General features: G+C 33.9%; 2 protein-coding genes across 3 annotated transcripts; one reads left to right on the forward strand and one right to left on the reverse strand.

Annotated features, from left to right (window-relative positions):
* Positions 1 to 536: 536 nt before the first annotated feature.
* Positions 537 to 6,208, reverse strand: LOC117104900 (galactosylceramide sulfotransferase-like). Its single transcript, XM_033245848.1, has 4 exons — positions 6,049 to 6,208; positions 4,235 to 4,331; positions 3,561 to 3,864; positions 537 to 2,981 (listed from the first exon to the last, which is right to left on the reverse strand). The coding sequence occupies exons 1-4, from the start codon at positions 6,138 to 6,140 to the stop codon at positions 2,242 to 2,244; spliced, it is 1,233 nt and encodes a 410-aa protein (XP_033101739.1). The 5' UTR covers positions 6,141 to 6,208; the 3' UTR covers positions 537 to 2,241.
* A 2,531-nt stretch (positions 6,209 to 8,739) lies between these two features.
* On the forward strand, positions 8,740 to 13,447 carry LOC117104961 (galactosylceramide sulfotransferase-like). 2 transcript variants are annotated; one of them, XM_033245972.1, is made up of 4 exons: positions 8,740 to 8,875; positions 10,433 to 10,542; positions 10,941 to 11,389; positions 12,124 to 13,447. In XM_033245972.1, the coding sequence occupies exons 2-4, from the start codon at positions 10,442 to 10,444 to the stop codon at positions 12,858 to 12,860; spliced, it is 1,287 nt and encodes a 428-aa protein (XP_033101863.1). In that variant the 5' UTR covers positions 8,740 to 8,875; positions 10,433 to 10,441; the 3' UTR covers positions 12,861 to 13,447. The 2 variants fall into 2 exon arrangements, with proteins under 2 accessions (XP_033101863.1, XP_033101945.1); XM_033246054.1 differs by having other exon boundaries at positions 8,743 to 8,855.
* Positions 13,448 to 13,905: the final 458 nt, after the last annotated feature.

Raw genomic sequence — 13,905 nt, forward strand, 5'->3', positions numbered from 1 at the left:
AAAATATGATCATATCCAAACGCTGTCTTTTATACACATCTAGGTGTGTATAAGAGACAGGTATCAAAGACCTAATAAACAATGAGGATACAGTACTCCGAAGTTATTAATACAAGTCGTCATAATTAAATATTTGGAATTATATTTTGTTCATTCTAATGACCAAACGATGAACAAATGAACACAAATTTTGAATCCCTATGTCTTGTTTTCACCTTATTTAATATAATATAGCCAATGATTGAAAGTTCTTGCATTATACATACAGTAGGCCTACTACTTGATTTTGTTTATGATTTGCTTGCATTGGAAGGTTATTAGGCTTAACTGACGATCCTTTGAAATGAGCTGTTTTCTCGAGTAGATTGTATACTCAAGTTAGCACGCCTCCAAACTGCCCAGTGGTGGAGCGGGATCCCTTCATGGAGGGGATTTTCCCCACATTATAATTCAATCCCACGCGATTGGCCTACGTCTTATAATTCAAAAAACACTCTAATTATTATTGTGGAAATGAACAACCACTAATGAGCATCTTTTCTTCAAGCGAAAAAGGGAAAACCTTTAACATTTTATTTTATCTCCTGTTGTAGTTTTCATACAAAAATATTGAAATTCATTTTGGACTGTTTTTTTTCTCTTCCTTTGTTAGTTGATATGTATGCGCTCCGCGCCTGTTCCTCTAAGGGTTTTCTTTTCTAGGCTATAGAGATTCTATGTTATTTTAAAGCAGTTTCTTTAATTAAGAGGAGCATAGAGATTCTAGTTCAGTTATGAGCTAGTCAAAAATTGGATTAGATACGGTACCCATTACACCTCAGCGCATTATGATCATTTTTTTCCCGATTCGATAATAGAATTGTGTTGAGCAGCTATACATTCTTCATTGATGACGATGACTGATGGTTATTTTCTATTATAAAACTATATATATTTTATTTAATTTGATTTGTTGAATGCTCGTCACGTAGGATGACTATTTCACGGTTACAAGGATCGTTGAATAAACTTTCACATGAACTATTATATATCATTGCACCATAAACATTCATTATTTGCATATTACCAGTAGGGCTATGTTGCGGCTTGGTTAGGTCACTATCATGACTTCTCAATTACATGTAAACTTTAGTGATTAATAACATTTTTCAAAAATGTTTCGATAAAAATAACAATTAGTATTTTATTTAAAAAAATAATGTATTGGTTTCTGTCTATTTCGATCCTATAGACGGCCGAGGAACATTTATAGGATACACATGCACACACACTACTACTGATAATTAAATTCTTACTTTAATTTTCGAGTGCCAACTTTTCGTATTTTGAAATTTTAATATAAGAATTGTTTTATCCAATAACTTAAAGAAAAAAATGATAACGTGATCATGAATAGTAGGCCTCTAATTCACAGTACTAACAATTTGTCCCGAGTTCATCCATTACGGTACCATAATTGATTACAGTACAATGTTGTCTTCTCCTAACCATTACATCACATTGCCAATAAATAATGATAGGCTTTGGCTCTTACCGGCGAATAATATTCAAACTAAATTATAGTGTAAGCACAAGCTCATTGTCAGAATTGCATGCTCTCGATTTAATTAACGGCCACAAAACATTTTCGTTCTATCTACTATCTTCTCAGTGGAGTAACACTTTTTCTTTCTTTTCTTTTTTTAAAAATTTCCCTTCACATCCAACAGCAAGTACACTCGCCACTTACAGGATGGAACGATGCTTTTTATAGATCAAGTTTCAGCTTATTACGGCCTGGAGAGTTTAGTGTGATTTTAGTCAGTTGTGAGATAAAGTATGGGCTTTCGTGGGGCCCACGGGCCTCCTACTAAGGTTCAGTCAACTACAAAGCCTTTACGGTCCAATAAAAATTACTCTACAGCAGGCCCCACTACAAACTTAAATTTAAATAGCTACCGTACCTCGTCGCAATCGGGATTGCACTTCGATTCGTCTGCAACAAATTCTGCAAAGTTGAAGCAGGCTCAACCTTCCCGGCAACTGTTGGCGATATGGTGTAGCGATTGTATGGAAACCAAGCTTGTATTTGCATCAATGAGATATCAACTTAACGACAAAATTATAGCCTATAAAAGATAACAGACTACGGTATCAACATTAATAATGTGAGGGGCTATCCTCCTTCATTCTTTCATTCATTCATTCATTCATTCATCATTCACATGAAAACATTGATTAGAACTAAAGTATAGTTTTTTTTCAATGTGTATTGTTAAAACGATCTATTTGTTTCTGTCGTAAATACCGAGTGTATGTGGGTTCATTACGTGAGATTTGCCAACATAGTCCTTTTAGATCTGGTTTGAATCTTAGATTTTTTACAGTATCCAAACCACCATCTTCCTCTTTAGTGCAGTTTCTCAGTAACTCTCTTTGTTTCTCGTGAAATATTTTCAATTCACTAGCCATTCTATCAAATCCAAAATCTTCAATTTGTTTCCATAAACTGGCATTAAATCGATCATATAATAACACGTCCCAAGCGTTCCATTTACGTATCCGATACTGTAGGGCTTCATTAATTTCCAATCTTTTAGTTCGAACTAATTTTGGAGCATAAAGAATATCGTCAAAGCTCCAGCATAGTTTATTTTTCAGCAGTATCAATGATTCATCAAAGTATTCCATGAGAATAACAAAATCTAGTTCTCTCTCCATGTTTGCGATGATAATATTTGCCATTATATCGGTCTCTATTTTCTGTTTGTAGTCAAAATGATGGAAAACAACATCTTTTTTGGAGGACAGGAGTGGTGGTATAGACCCTGACTTCTTCGCTGCCTCCACACGATTCATGAATTCCTCGAGAGGGTGTGAATAGTTTTGAAGCTTAAGATGTTTTGCCCAGCCGAAGTAGGCAAAGTAGGAATCGAATACGGATACAGGTTCCCGTATAATTGTGGTGTAGAACGAGTCCGATGGCATGATTTCCTCAAAACCTAAAAATAATTGCAAAATAATCGTTAACATGGTATATTCAGATTCTATTTATTTCTAAAGAATATTCATTACAAAGGTGAAAATAACATTATATACATATATATATATATATATATATATATATATATATATATAGGCCTATATATATATGTATATACTTGTTTTGATTTGCTAGTATATTTTGTTAAAAATTACCGGTAAATCCTTGCCGAGCCAGGGCTCAGTGTTGGAGTTTATCCCCAATTTCTGTAGCGTGAAGCGGATGTGATTGTAATACTCCCCTGACTGGGGCGCTAGTCCACGACAGATCAGCAATTTGCTGACACCCATTTGATACAGCTGGGTAAACTGAAGGCCTGGATTAAGTGCATGCCCAAGGGCACAAGCGAAATGTACCGCGAATGATTGATTTCACATATTTTGTGAACAGGACTTTATTTTTAAAAATTTAAATGATCATTCAATCTTTTAGTTATTTTTGGGTTTTTCAGATTTTTTGGATTAGCATAGAAGTTGCTCCAAACTATACAACCACATGGGCTCTTGTAGATATTACTAGGTAGTAGGCTAGAACTTACCCTTTCGATTAAATGTACAATGATGACAGAGTAAGTTGTATTCCGTAGTTGGTAACGTTTGCACCATGCTTGGTAAAAAAAGTTTGGACAAACTGAAAATATGATCATATCCAAACGTGTTCTCCAGCGGCATTGCAAACGTCAGGTTACGCGTGTCTCCGAAACGTAAAAATATATTTTGGGTCGTCGAACTTCCACATTTGTGTGTTTTGAAGAAGACAATATTTCGGTGAGGTTTACAAGGTCTATAGTCGGTTGATATCTTGGAATTTGTATGAGTCGTAAATACCGACGCATCCACTTTCTGAAAAGTAAAATTGTAATTGTCGTTTATTGTACAATTTCAGAGATAAATTGTTTTGATTTTTTTTACAACAGTGGTTAATTTAAGGGAAGCGAAAGGGGGGCCAGTCCCGATAGCAGCGAAACAACGTCTAACAAATGTGAAATTCTGAGACTCACACTCATTGCAAGTTTACAGAGAATAGCTATAGACCTAGTCCTATCATCTCAGGTTGTGAGCAATGGTGTATCTAAAAGTGTTGATATGGGGAACTGATGGGGTGGGGTGGGGGTTTAAATACCGGTAGGCCTACGCCACTGATTGTGAGCTTGTGTTTGGCACACATACAATAGGCTTTTATAAATGTACAAAGTTGTAAACATGGACTTACAATACTTGTGTTCGTTCCATTTCTTTCGTAAAGAGTAGTTGAATATCTTATTGAAACACTAGGTAATGCCTCCTGGACACGATCTACGATTCCGACACTTTAATAACAGAAAACAAATTGTAAATACATCAAAATATTATCAGTTTTAAGGAAGGGAAAAGTAGACCTTAATTTGATAAGTAAGCTTAATCTTTGCTAAATGTCATTGTAGGCCTACCATATATTCTGTATTACTTACCACACAGATTAAAACAATATATTTCAACTGTTGATTAAACAACACTCTTCTATGTATAAATAATTTAAATATATACATACACTTAAGGAAATAAAATGTAATAGGCCTATTCAGAGTTAAAAAGCTAGGGCAACAATCCCATAAATAGATAAGTCATATTATTAGCCAAAACCGTGAGATGGGGTTGTTCACGGTGCCTTTTTGTTAAAAAATGAACAAATACAAATTGTAGTGAATTAATGGGAATAAATGGCAAAGTAGGTCTACTTTGAACATTAACAGCACAATTGCATAGTCATAGCCATCGATACTCGGTCCTGAATTTTGCACCTTGCGTAAAATTTAGTGGACGTAATGTTTCTAATCAGCACCCCAACCCCTTTTTCAAAATCCTGGAAACGTCACTGAGCATCATAAAAACATAAAAGATGTATTTTTACACCACATTCAAGATGATTTAGCGTCTGGGGTAGGCCTGTGGTGATCATTCTAGTTCTATCACAAACCTTATAATAAGGACTATAATTTTGATTTCACTTTACCAAAAACATGTATTGTACTACGTGTTGTTATTACACTTTGTGTATTCCATAGTTTGGTTCAAATTAAATGTAATTATAATTTCATTTTAATTAAATGGAATACGAACAGTGAATATTTAAATTGTTACGGTATTTATTTCCACAATACATTAGATTTGTATTGCGTATGTGACATCGCTTCATATTTCAATTGGAGCAAGGGTAAACACGGTGGTATTGAAGCTCCACGTCACTTCGTAAGCTAATAGTTATCGATTGATTGTTGGGTATAGAAATCTATGATAGGATAGAAATGTCAATAATAGTAGCCCTGCCATACTAAAATATATCTAATATCAAATTTATTATTATTTTATTAAAAAATTATGCGGTATGAAACAAATACACTACAAGACGGAAAATGGTATTAACGAGAAACAAAAAAACTTAGCCATACCATACTAAATTACATCTAATGGTTTATTACTATTTCATAAATAAAAAAAAAAAAAAAAAAAAAAAAACTTAAACTGGTGGTTATCAATCGGTTCTGAAGTATAGAAATTGAATGATACGATGGAAATGTGACTAACAGTAGCCCTACCGTAATAAAATCAATCTAATATCAGATTTATTATTATTCTATAAAAAAAACATTATGCGGTATGAAACAAATACTTTACAAGATGGAAAATATCAATAACGAGAAAAGAAAAACTTGCAATTAGCCCTATATATGTCTCTTATACACATCTAGATGTGTATAAGAGACAGGCCTACGCCACTGATTGAATGTCTATTAATGTCTGTCTATTAATCCACAATCTATTTGATTAATTAGTATTTGGTAGCTGCGGACAAAATACAGCAAAAATACGTAAAATGCAGAGATAAAACTCGAATTAATTATTTAATTACATGTCCTAGTACTTTGAATGCTGTGACACTATATATAACGGTACAATACGGTAAATAGAGGAAAAGACATTTACATCCAGTGTGTCAGGGCTTAGGAAAGACAGTTAATTTAGGAGATACATTTTGTAAAAACTTACCTTGTTGGATTTAACCAGTAAGCGAAAAAAGCTAAAATAAGAACAACATACAATATAAAAGTTAGAAGAAGTTTCCTCATCGAAGGTAGCATTGCTGGTGGTTCGTTTTAGTTGAGTGACAATATCAACTGAAAGCAACCCAGAGAAAACCGGGGCGAGGCTACTATATACTACTAACATGAATTACTGAACATCACTTTCAGCCCGTTACAAATCAATATCACGTGTTGGTTTCACGGATTTTCCAATATTAGTTCGTATAAAAAGTGACGCTTCGGTTTGCACGCTTACACAGCTGGTGTATTCGCAATGACATCGGACAAGCCTATTTAGACCGATGAGTAAATTAGTGTTTTAGCCTCACTCATCCGAATTTTCGGATCGGAAGGCTTACCGAACCGATCCGAAAATCGAATCATTGTGGAAAAATAGGGACGCTGTCGTTCAGCGCATCGGAATTTCGCTTCGGATCCGATGTGAATGCAGCTTTAGACATGTACTTATTCACATATAAATAATAAAATATGCGGAAAGCAGCAAGAATATTGGGAAAAGTTAACGATATACCATCGACCCTTATGAAAGACACATAATAATTGGATTGCTCACTTTGTAAATATAAATCTTTACTTAGACATGGCGCTTAGAGACCTTGTTTATTTGCGCCTTATAAATCGACCTATTATTATTATTATTATTATTATTATTATTATTATTATTATTATTATTATTATTATTATTATTATTATTATTATTATTGTTATTATTATTATTATTATTATTATTATTATTAATATTATTATTAGACCATTTAATTCTCGCCAAATAGCTGGCATATAAGCATAAAACATCTTCTGTATTCATTTGCATAAACTTTTTTTATTAGTTGGTAATCAATTTAAGACTTTTTGTACTAAAACGTCTTTGAGAAGAAATGTACGTATTGCAATTCAATTCAGTCCATTGATTCAGAAGTTGCACTTAAGTCAAATACTGAATAGCGGCGATATTTTCCTATAGCAAACTATAAATATTTAAACTATGCATTGGCTCCCTGTATTTCCAATTTGGCCTGGATCCGCCACTGGAGCTCATCTATTCTATCAGATGATGGTTAAATCTTGCAATATCATGATAATCGATGTAAGCCACCTGTTCCAGGCATGAATTTAGATATTGGAGTGTTGAAGGTAATCTTGTAGACCCAGCAAGCTCAGCAAAAATAACATTCTTCAATCAAAAAGTATAACACTATCTTTCTTTTACCCTTCACATCATAGAACATCACATTCCGTGTCTTTTGAACAGGCGGCAACTGAAATGTTAATATTGATGTTATTAATAACATTGATGTTATATAATTGAAATGTATATGTTTCGCGGATGTGTTACATTATTATTAAATTTGTTGAAACGGGCAAAGGCAGTGATGGTAGGAACTGTATCAACAGTGATTAAAGTATTAACTAAATTTAGATAGTTCCTTTGACGATTCCTCGTATATGCGGATAAGCCTACCAACTGGACGGATAATAGAATTAGTTGTCCGATAGGGGTAAAATTGTTTGTTTGTTTACTGATCTGTAGGCCTATACATTATAATATTAGTTTGTTATAGACCTAATACATATAGGCCTATGCAAAATATAATATATCATATCATCTGAGAGCAGTTTTATATATATATATATATATATATATATATATATGATAATCTATTATATAATATAAATATATAATATAAATATATAATGTATAATAAAATGTGCATAATATATAATAATTAAAATATAATACAGGCACATATACATAGACATATATAGGCCTATACATATACATATACATACATATATATATATACTGTATATAATATATATATGATAATTTATTATATAATATAAATATCTAATATAAATATATAATATATAATAAAAATTGCATAATATATAATAATTAATTAAAATATAATACTGTATAGGCCTATAAAATATAATATACATATATACAAATATATAATATATAATAAAAATTGCATAATATATAATAATTAATTAAAATATAATATAGGCCTATAAAATATATAAAATATAATATAGGCCTACATACCGGTACATGACACATAGCGAACATGATGTACGCATATCCACTGGGACATTATTGAACACCAGTGGCGCCATCCTGGTGGCACCCCTGCTCTCTGCATACACCAGAGATAGCACCTCCCTGCATACACCATTTGCTAGATTTTGTTCGATCCAATATATTTAGTTTAAGTAGACCTAAAGCTTAAGACCAGTGTATATCAAACTTGAAGTTACGGTGCTTCCCTTCTAGCTACATGGTCCTGGATCCAAGTCCCGTCAGACGTCATAAGTGTTTCTTAGTCGACCAAAAACAACTCCACTCCTTCAGTCTCAAAAACAGACTTTGAGCATCGTTGATGTGAAAATATATTTAAAAAATTATATAAATAGTTAAAGAATATATTTATAAATTATATTATTTAAAAGAAATTGTAATTTAACCGTAATATAATAATATATCCATGTGGCATCGAACAAAGCGGACATTAGCTACACTATTATCTCTTCGTAAATCAGTGTTTTACCCATTTAAATAATTGATTGGATTTATCATCAGTGTGATATTTTGAGTCAATAACCAAATTGATTATGTTATAGGTGCAAGTCCGGCCTTTTGTACCTTGTAGACTTTACTTGTGGTTAACTAGCGATAGTAGATTTTGACATTTGGCTGACTTCAGAGAATGCAGTTTAGTTTTGGTTACATGAACTAGATGTAGAGAGGTATTGCACCAGTGGTGGAGGTAAATTTATCCTTTGACTGGGTTTGATGTGCGTGGGTATATTTTGAGTACGAACAGGACCTGTGCTATATACATACATGTGTGTGTGTGTGTGTGTATATATGCTGTCTCTTATACACATCTAGATGTGTATAAGAGACAGACGTTTCAGTGTGCGAGGGTCCAAATTCAAGATTTTATGAAGGTACAGATTCCTGTGTTGAGGTCTGGTGTATCGATAAGCTAAATTCGTCCTATAGTCCCCTAATACCAGTCCACTCTTCTTTTTGAAGCATATCTTGCTATGTATTTGTTTTTGTGTTACAGCAATAAGGCATAGATAAGGCACTCTACATATAGTTGTTCAATGATCATTTAAGAATTTTCCTTCACAGTCTAAATTATTAGAGTAATAGGTACAGGTAATTTCTGCAAAACAGCCTATCTTCTTCAGTTTAAAACATGGAATTGATAAATTAATTTTGGGTTGTTTAGCCATCAGTAATAGTTTTACCCCCCCCCCCATCATCATCCCATGGCCTTGGTTCCCAGGTTATATTTATTAGTGTGACGTAATGTGTCTCCAGTGTCTCCATTGTTTCGTGATGTTTCATGAAGTACACTGTCTACTTTAACACTATAACCATATATATAGCCATATGATTCAGTCATATTACTGTCCTGTTACAAACATTATATGATACAGTCATATAATTCTTATAACAGAAATTATAGCTTTGTGATTATTTAAATTTAGTATGACTATTGTACAACGGAAATGGTAAAGGTAAATAGAACATTCTCTAGAATGGTATGACTGTTGTATACAGCATCCAATATAGTAATGGTAGTTATTTTATTTTGGCTAGAGAGGATATGAATGCTCGTATGACAGAAATGATGAAAGTAAAGGTAGGCCTATAGGTGACTTGCAGCTTTAACAGGCTGAAATGCGCACGCACAGGCGTAGGCTATACTCATTCAATAAATTTCTTCTCCCCATGGGTCACATAATGTCTAATCATACACAATTCGATAGATAATTTTACTAGCTTTCGTGTGATACAAATTATATTCAAACTGAATCTTCCACTGACGGACTAGTGGGGTGGGGGGGGGGGTAAAAATTTGCCTTTTTTGGTCAAATTTGACACCTAAATCCAAAATTCGGCGTGGCAACAGCCGATTCCGTGTGAGGTAAGAGCTAGTAATAAGGGTTCGCCTTGTTGCCAGCTTGTAACAAATTATGCCTACGAAAACATTTTTTTAGCAATTTCAATCTGATGCCCACCTGCCTAAAAGTCAGAACATGTGTTTTCAATGTTTACCTTTTGTTTCCGTTTTTCCGTTTGTAAATGGAGTTGAACACTTTATATGTATTTTTGCTTTTTATTGAGCATCTTTTTTTCTGCTTTTGTATTTCGATGTTCCTAACAATGAAAATAAAGTTTGAATTTGAATTTGAAATTAAAATCAGTTGAACTCTCGAAATAATTGGTAAAATAGAACATAATTCGAACTTTAATATAAACATAACAACTTTCATATTAAATGTTTTGTTCAATGATCGCTTTTCAGGATTATTCCATGGGCAGGTTCCGTAACTTTTGTAAACTTGTATTGCTGTTGAGTCTGTTTCTCTCCGGTTGTTTGTTCTGCTGGACCGAATTCTCGCTTAGGGATAGGAGGTATAATTATATTTACTTCGTAATTTTACAATACCAGCATCGTATATCATTATCATTTAAATATTAGACGGTTTGTCATTCAAATTTCTAATTAAATAAAATGTATTATTATTATTATTATTATTATTATTATTATTATTATTATTATCATTACTATTATCATTATTATCATAAAAATCATCATCATCTTCATCTTCATCATCATTTCTATACTCATATCATCATCGTCATCATCATCGTTGTCATTGTTATTATTAGCATTACATTATTATCATTATCATATAATATCATTGTCATCATGATCATTGTTATTATAATCATTATCGTTATTATAATATTATTGTTATTATTATTATTATTATTATTATTATTATTATTATTATTATTATTATCTCTAGTGTAATTCGTCAAATCTGGAAAGAATACACGGCTAATACAAACGTCAAGGATGTATTCAAAAATTATTATTCAAGAATAAATACAACAGAGCAGCAAACGCGTCGCAATGATGAAATTATCTTACAGGAGGAACCTAGTACATCGATACAAATTTTTACCACCACGAACCAGCATACAGTGACTGGGGGAAAGACCCAGGCAACGTCGTGTACGCCTCAGAAGAATATCGCCTTCATGAAGACCCACAAGTGCGGTAGCTCCACAATGCAGAACATAATAATGCGATACGGCGACACGCGCAATTTGACATTTGCTCTTCCGAAGATCGGGAACTATGCGTACGATCACATGTTCACAATGCTCAAGCCGCTAAGAAAAGAATATGTGCAAGAATTACCTGTCTCCAGGTACAATATTCTTTGCCATCACTGTATATTTAATGCGTCAGGTAAGCATCTATGTTAATCCATGATTACATGTTATTGGTTGATAAGAATTAAAGACACCATCTTAACAAAACCCAAGAGAACATTGATTTCCATTTACAAACATATTATTATTACAAGTCCGATTATTTTTCCTGAAGCTTGGTTTCCATAAAATCGCTACGCACTATCGCCAAAATGTGTGGACGACACTGATTGGTCTGGTAAAATAGGAGAGGCTTCTATATATTCAGTGTAAATGTAGGGAATTGTAGCGATATTATGAAATCACGTTTTACCAGATGAACCATTAACTGATTGGTAGTGTGGCTAAGCTAAAATCGATGAAGTACACATGGCAGGATCCTATACAAACAATGCACCATTGTAGGTACTAAATGTCATAAGTAAATCAATGTAATGCAGTATGATGTAGGCCAAATAGTTTCTTTTGTTTTTTATTTTTTTAATTGCGCATTAATATCTAATAAGTCGTCAAAATTAATTATGAAAATTGGTAATTTGTTCTACCTGTCTCGTGATAGACTAATCCCACAATTATATGATGCTTGTTGAAAAAAAAAAACATCCTGTACTCTCCATTCAGCGCATAGTAAATTTCACTTTAGACATGCTCGTTGATTGTTGAAGATAAATTACCCGCAATTGCGAATTTATCACATGAACAGGGAGGACTGCATGCCAAAACGGAACTCAGAATTATTATAAACATAGGCCTATTCATTTCTCTTTGTAGCATTTAAGGATATCGTGTATGATGGCGCTCTCATTATGACTGTTATCAGAAGTCCTGTTCGAGTTTTCGAGTCAACGTTTTCGTACTTTGGATGGGCTAAGCACTTAAATTTACTTAATTACACAAACCCTTTACTCGAGTTCATGAACAGAGCTGAGAAGTCATCCAATCACAAGTACACTTCAAAACGAAACCCAATGTTACATAGTTTCGGATTGCTAAATCGCACAACCAATGAAGCGACAATCAATTCATTCATAGATCATCTTAAATCCGCGATAGATTTTGTAGTGATCACCGATCATTTTGATGAGTCGTTGATTTTACTCAAGGATAAACTTTGCTGGGATTTCGATGACATTGTCTATTTTCCTCAACTTGTCCGCCACGACAGAAATAGGAACAATATTGACGGAAATTTAGCGGAGCGAGTCAAAAGATGGAATTTCGGTGACGCGAAATTGTTCGAGTATTTTAACCAATCACTGTGGAGAAGAATCGAAGAATTCGGACGAGATCGTATGCGGAAAGAATTGGAAAAGTTTAGAGAGCGGAAACAGTTTTGGAAAGATAAGTGTACGGAGGGTGACAATATTTCACGTTTTTTCATTGCTCTGAAAACGAAGCCTGGACTTGGTATGGGCTCTGAGTGCTGGCAAATGACCAGATCAGAAATATTCTACACCCGCTACATACGAGGAAAACAAGTAGAATCGTTCAATATAACTGAAAAATAGAGTGTGAAGAGGGATGTTTGAATGCTCGTGTGTTTTATACGCCTGAGTTCTGATGGATTTTTTTTCCGCTGACAATAAGCCTATTTATTGACTATATTACAATGCTATTTTTTAATAGTAATTTATTTCAGTTATTATATGTTTTAGTTTCTTAAATCAAGCTAAAGTAATGGTGTTTCAAAGTCATATTTACAGAAAAAAAGCTCTTTAATAGGAAACGTAATATCCATAGAATATTCTCAAAAACTTCGTTACCCATTTCCACTATTAATGTGTAACTGTAAGTGCCTTGGACGGATCCACGAGTCAAGTCGATGAAGTCACACTATCCTCAATTACGTAATAATATTTATATTATTGTTTTACAAAAATGTTAAATGCTTCTCCGCCATTTCCACCTTACCTGATTCTAACATCTAATATCCATCGTTACGATTAATGCAACGAATCGCTAATGTGGCAAAGCAGAGACGAAATGATATTGTGTATACTGGAATTCCTTATGTTATTCACAATGATCACCATAGAAAAATTGTCTGCCTGAATTTGGGATTGGTGTGCATAATGATAAGTTTATTAAACAGAAAAATTATGTCAGTTCTTTCTCTAATTCAAGCAGTGGCGCACTAAGAGTCTTGTAATGGGACCTGTGGGGGTGGGGGTGGGTGGGCGAAAGAGAAGTTGTGACACGATGATTAGGTGAGGGGGCGCTAGCTCACAAAATAAGGTGATTTTAGGTGATTTTCAACTACTAGTAATTGACCATGATTTTGTTTGGGGTCGTCTTGGTGGGGAGGAGGCAGTACTTTTTTGGGGGTGTGCCTCCCTGCGCACCCCCATTACACCACCGAATTCAAGATCACCAATATGGGGTGGTCTCGGGGATCGGTCCCAATAGGATCAACTGTGTTAGAAGATTGGAGGTTGTTAGTTGGTACAAGTGGGTTGCAAATAGAATGGAAGGGTTTCAAAATTAGAGACTTTTGAATTTGGAGGTTGAGCAATGGACCTTTCCGCTAAGCACCACCCCCCCCCCCCCCCCCCC

Source organism: Anneissia japonica, unplaced genomic scaffold (assembly GCF_011630105.1).
Source record: "Anneissia japonica isolate Jap-2015-1 unplaced genomic scaffold, ASM1163010v1 scaffold701_len334292_cov200, whole genome shotgun sequence".
NCBI lineage: Eukaryota > Metazoa > Echinodermata > Crinoidea > Comatulida > Comatulidae > Anneissia > Anneissia japonica.

Coding starts and splice junctions, on each gene's coding strand:
- LOC117104900 (XM_033245848.1), bottom strand. CDS start 6,140: ATGCTACCTTCGATGAGGAAACTTCTTCTAACTTTTATATTGTATGTT. Junction 4,332..6,048: donor TACTGGTTAAATCCAACAAG/GTAAGTTTTTAC, acceptor CTGTTATTAAAG/TGTCGGAATCGTAGATCGTG. Junction 3,865..4,234: donor ATGGAACGAACACAAGTATT/GTAAGTCCATGT, acceptor TTTACTTTTCAG/AAAGTGGATGCGTCGGTATT.
- LOC117104961 (XM_033245972.1), top strand. CDS start 10,442: ATGGGCAGGTTCCGTAACTTTTGTAAACTTGTATTGCTGTTGAGTCTG. Junction 10,543..10,940: donor TTCTCGCTTAGGGATAGGAG/GTATAATTATAT, acceptor TATTATCTCTAG/TGTAATTCGTCAAATCTGGA. Junction 11,390..12,123: donor CTGTATATTTAATGCGTCAG/GTAAGCATCTAT, acceptor TTCTCTTTGTAG/CATTTAAGGATATCGTGTAT.